The sequence below is a fragment of the Bidens hawaiensis genome, unplaced genomic scaffold (genome assembly GCF_021521415.1).
Source record: "Bidens hawaiensis isolate Kalapana, Puna unplaced genomic scaffold, B.hawaiensis_p1.1 tig00020915_1, whole genome shotgun sequence".
NCBI classification, from domain to species: domain Eukaryota; kingdom Viridiplantae; phylum Streptophyta; class Magnoliopsida; order Asterales; family Asteraceae; genus Bidens; species Bidens hawaiensis.
In genome coordinates this window covers 18,915-23,586 of record NW_027493228.1, presented here as the reverse complement: position 1 = coordinate 23,586, position 4,672 = coordinate 18,915, and the positions used below count along the sequence as shown (strand labels likewise).

The window sequence follows — 4,672 nt, the reverse complement described above, 5'->3', positions numbered from 1 at the left end:
CTAAAAGAAATCTAAACAAACATTAATACAAGTTAGAAGATGTAGAGTGCACACGCATTCAAGACACTAATTGATTTCTGACACTGATGAGCCCCAAGCCCGGCCCTAAGGGTTAAACTGAGTAGTTCTAAAAAAAGTCCCCACTCCCACTCACGACCCCATCCCACCCCATCCCATGGTTAAAAATTAAAATGTGGTAGTAATAAAAAAAATAATATAAGGTTTGATAAACTTCACCAATCATGCTATTGGTGAGAGAACTTGTATACTTAAATAATAGAGAATACAATCGAAGAATGCAAATAAGAGATATACATTACATAAGTAAATCAATTTAAACATGGATAAATACCCACCTTATAGCTTAGACTCCTACGTACACGTTTTTGGATCACGAAAAGTTATCAGATCCCCTCCTCGGTTGCTGGCTGCTTATGACTAAGTCCGGGATGACAAGGAGCCAAGAACTATTCATATTAGGAAGGAAAAATAATATAATATTTAATAATTAACGATAATATGAATATGTGAATTTCAAACAAGTGGAACGAATAAACGAATTCAACTGCTATTTTGTAAGTTTATTTTTAGGGTTTATTGTCTCCGTATATTTTTTGTTGGGAGAATTCTCAAAATGTCTTTTTTTTAGAACGAGATTCCATATATATCCCTTAAAAATTCAAATTCCCTATTTGTCCATTTATTAACTCGCCGTCACCTCAATGCTAGAAATTCGAGACTGCATTTTTTAACTCGCCGTCTCCCCACCATGTTATCTCAAAATCCATCGTTTTTCCTCCAAGTTAGCTCAAAACTCGCCTCCTCTCCACTGTGTTAGCTTAAAAGTCTAATCTAATAAATATTGTAATTTAAAAAAATTATATCTAAACAAGATACACATAAAATGATTTTGATAGTATGCATGAATTTTCTAAATCATATTATTATCCAAAATTTAGTTCAAAAAAATAAAATATTGTAGTAATAACTACTTTAGTTCAAAATTTAGAGTAATAATAATTACACCATTGTTAACATGATGTGTATATTTCTCATGATAAAAGTTATTTATATTTGATCCAAACACTATTGCTTAAATACTAAACTCATAAAATAAAATAAAAAAAGGAACAGTAATAATAAATTACATTAAGCCAAACTCTAAATCTAGTGTGAGTTCGTTTAAGACAACATAATTTAACCAGAATTCTCAAAAGTAATAACACAGGATTAATGCTTAAGCGTTTCCTGAAAATATAGACCTAACCAATGTTGATATTTTGTGCACTTTTCTCGGCAACAAGGACCCACAAATATTGTCTTCAATCCATTTTCATTTTATAAAATACCTTCACACCCTTCATTCATTCCCACATTTATTTTCTTCTTTCTCTTTCAAAATCAAAAAAATGGCTTTAACTCTTCGTTCTTCTATATCTTTAATAACTTCAAAAGATATCAAGAAGCTAAAAACCCTAGAAGATTTCCCCGGTACCATTTGTTTCACCCAAATCAAGCCTACACCGCGTCGTTTGCGAATAAAAAACGCGACACAAGACGCTCAATCAACACATATATCACCTTTTGAAGATGAACAAAAGGAAAAGTTACATGCTTTATCGAGCAGCCACCATACAACTAACGACTCGAGGGTTCCGGTGTATGTGATGCTGCCTCTAGACACGGTGACTTTAGGTGGCCACCTGAACAAACCGAAGGCGATGAATGCGAGTTTAATGGCGTTGAAAAGTGCGGGGGTTGAAGGTGTAATGGTTGATGTTTGGTGGGGTCTTGTTGAAAAAGATGGACCAATGAAGTATAATTGGGATGGGTATGTTGAGCTTGTGAACATGGTGCAAAAACATGGATTAAAGCTTCAAGCTGTTATGTCTTTTCATCAATGTGGTGGCAATGTTGGTGACTCTTGTAGGTATAATTTTAACTAATTAATCAATTATTTGGAGTTTTTTTATTTTTTTTATTGTGTGGTTTGTGTTTATTAATATTGTTAATAATAATTAGTTGAGTCGTGTAAGAAATAGGTATACAATACGTGAACGAAATGTTTTAACTTTAAAAACCTAATTTATTGTAATTATATTATTAATAAGAATATATAGTAATAATATAAATTACCATTTATATGAAGTTATTTAATAATTAAGATAACAATATTATTGTGTTTTGGATATTTTAGCATCCCATTACCACCATGGGTTCTTGAAGAAATCAGCCGAAACCCGGATCTTGTGTACACTGATAGATCAGGTCGGAGAAACCCCGAATACATCTCGTTAGGTTGCGATTCGTTGCCGGTGCTCCGAGGAAGAACACCCTTTCAAGTTTATTCTGATTACATGAGAGGTTTCCAACAAAAGTTCAAGAACTACTTAGGAAATGTTATTGTGGTAATTATTTACACTTAATTACTTTTGTTCAATTTTATAAATTAATATAAAAGGTGTTTAAAATATTATTTTGTATTTATAGGAAATACAAGTGGGCATGGGTCCGTGTGGGGAGCTGAGGTATCCATCTTATCCAGAGAGCAATGGGACTTGGAGGTTTCCAGGGATAGGAGAATTTCAATGTTATGATAAGGTAACCCTAATTTTCCTTTTTTGAGAAAGCACGTGTGGTCTAAATAACAACCATTTATATTCTAACCATCGGTTCACTGGTTAAACCGGCCGAACAGACACAAGATAACAGTAGTACAATTTTTTTTAACGATCAACAAAAGCACTTTACTACATTAAAAACATGAATACAAGACACTCATAAATAAATAAAGAATTAGTTATAGTACTTCATTTTATTGACATTTATGTTTGAGATTGAGTTTGAAAACAACTTTCTCGTTAAAAAACAATTTTAAAATTTAGGATTTGTGGTCTTTTTTAAAATAGTTTTTTAACTCTTTCAAAAAGCTAGTATAATAATAACTTTTGTGTTTGTCAAAAAACCTTTTTAATTTATTGGCTTTTTGAAAAAGCTAATAAATCAATAAGTAGTTTTCAAACTCAATCCCAAATATGCTCTTACATAATGATACTTGCTATGAACCTATAGAATTCACAAAATATAGAGTTTAAAACTTTACATAGATAATAATAACCCTCCATAGAACTGATCGGTCCAACACTAATAATTAACGAGTGTGCTCGTGCCATTAATCAACAGTACATGAAAGCATCATTGGAAGCTGCAGCAGAAGCAAGGGGCCAAAGAGACTGGGGCAAAAGTGGGCCCCACGATTCTGGCCACTACAACCAGTTCCCGGAGGACACCGGCTTTTTCAAGCGAGACGGTACATGGGACACCGACTACGGCCGGTTCTTCATGGAATGGTACTCCGGAAAACTACTCGAACACGGTGACCGAATCCTAAACTCTGCGAATAACATATTCAACGGAACCGGCGCCAAACTCTCAGCAAAAGTCGCTGGAATCCACTGGCACTACAAAACCCGGTCACACGCTGCCGAGTTAACTGCGGGTTATTACAACACAAGACACTCTGATGGGTATTTGCCCATTGCCAAAGTGCTGGCTAAATACGACGCCATTTTCAACTTCACGTGCATGGAAATGAGAGACAACGAGCAGCCACAGCATGCAGGTATTAATGTTTTGAATATATTATAAAGCCACTAATTGTTCAGTTATAACGAGAGATATAAATACAGTATAATAATTAATATTTAGGAATGCTATTAAATATAAATTATATGCAAACATGATTTACTCTTTCATAATCAATTTATTTGATCAGGGTGTTCGCCTGAAGGACTGGTCAAACAGGTCAAGCTGGCGGTCAAAGCTGCTGGAGTTGAGCTGGCTGGAGAGAATGCATTGGAAAGATATGATGGTGGAGCTTATAGGCAAGTCCAAGAGACGAGTCGGTCTGATTCGGGTAATGGGTTGTGCGCGTTTACGTTTTTGAGGATGAATAAGCGGTTGTTTGAGACGGAGAACTGGCGGGAGTTGGTGAATTTTGTGAGGAGTATGTCAGAAGGCGGGCGGGTGAGGCTGCCAGAGAGTGATTCGAGTAGGACGGATTTGTATGTTCGGTTTGTTGATCAGAAGAAGAGGAGTATGAAGGGTGATCATAATAAGGAGGCTGTGTTGGTGTAGATATGATTAATTGATGGGAGTGTAAATATAGTTTCACTTTCACAAGACACAAGATTTTAGTGTAAGGAAATGAATAGTATGTGATGTTTATAACTTATAAGGTGAAGATATTGGTATTTTTGTTTTATGCATCTTGTAATATGAACATAGACAACTGTTTTATTTCGTTAATTACTCATTAAGGTTTCTTTATGATATGTGATGGATGGTGCCTAGACTTTATTAAGGTTTCTAATTATGTTTGGGTTAGAATGGAGAGTACTCTTTATTAGTTTTTGTTGTGTTTGTTGGTTTTATTAGTTTATCTTCTTAACTAGTTTTAGAGCCCATGTTACACATGGATAATTCAAATTATATAATAAAGTAAAACAAATAATTACATAGTGTATATAAAAAAAATATATTACATCTATGCTTGTATCTATATAATATGTACATAAATTGATTTTATTTATATCACAAAATGATTTTTTTAAATGAACTTAATAAAAAAAATGTTCGTGCAAAAACGTACCCGAGAATGCTTCTTTCTATT

General features: G+C 34.0%; 1 protein-coding gene across 1 annotated transcript; it reads left to right on the top strand.

Moving 5' to 3' along the window:
- The first annotated feature begins 1,403 nt into the window (after positions 1-1,403).
- Positions 1,404-4,242, top strand: LOC143562147 (beta-amylase 3, chloroplastic-like). Its single transcript, XM_077050037.1, has 5 exons — positions 1,404-1,930; positions 2,198-2,408; positions 2,491-2,601; positions 3,184-3,622; positions 3,776-4,242. The coding sequence occupies exons 1-5, from the start codon at positions 1,410-1,412 to the stop codon at positions 4,135-4,137; spliced, it is 1,644 nt and encodes a 547-aa protein (XP_076906152.1). The 5' UTR covers positions 1,404-1,409; the 3' UTR covers positions 4,138-4,242.
- The last annotated feature ends 430 nt before the right edge of the window (positions 4,243-4,672 follow it).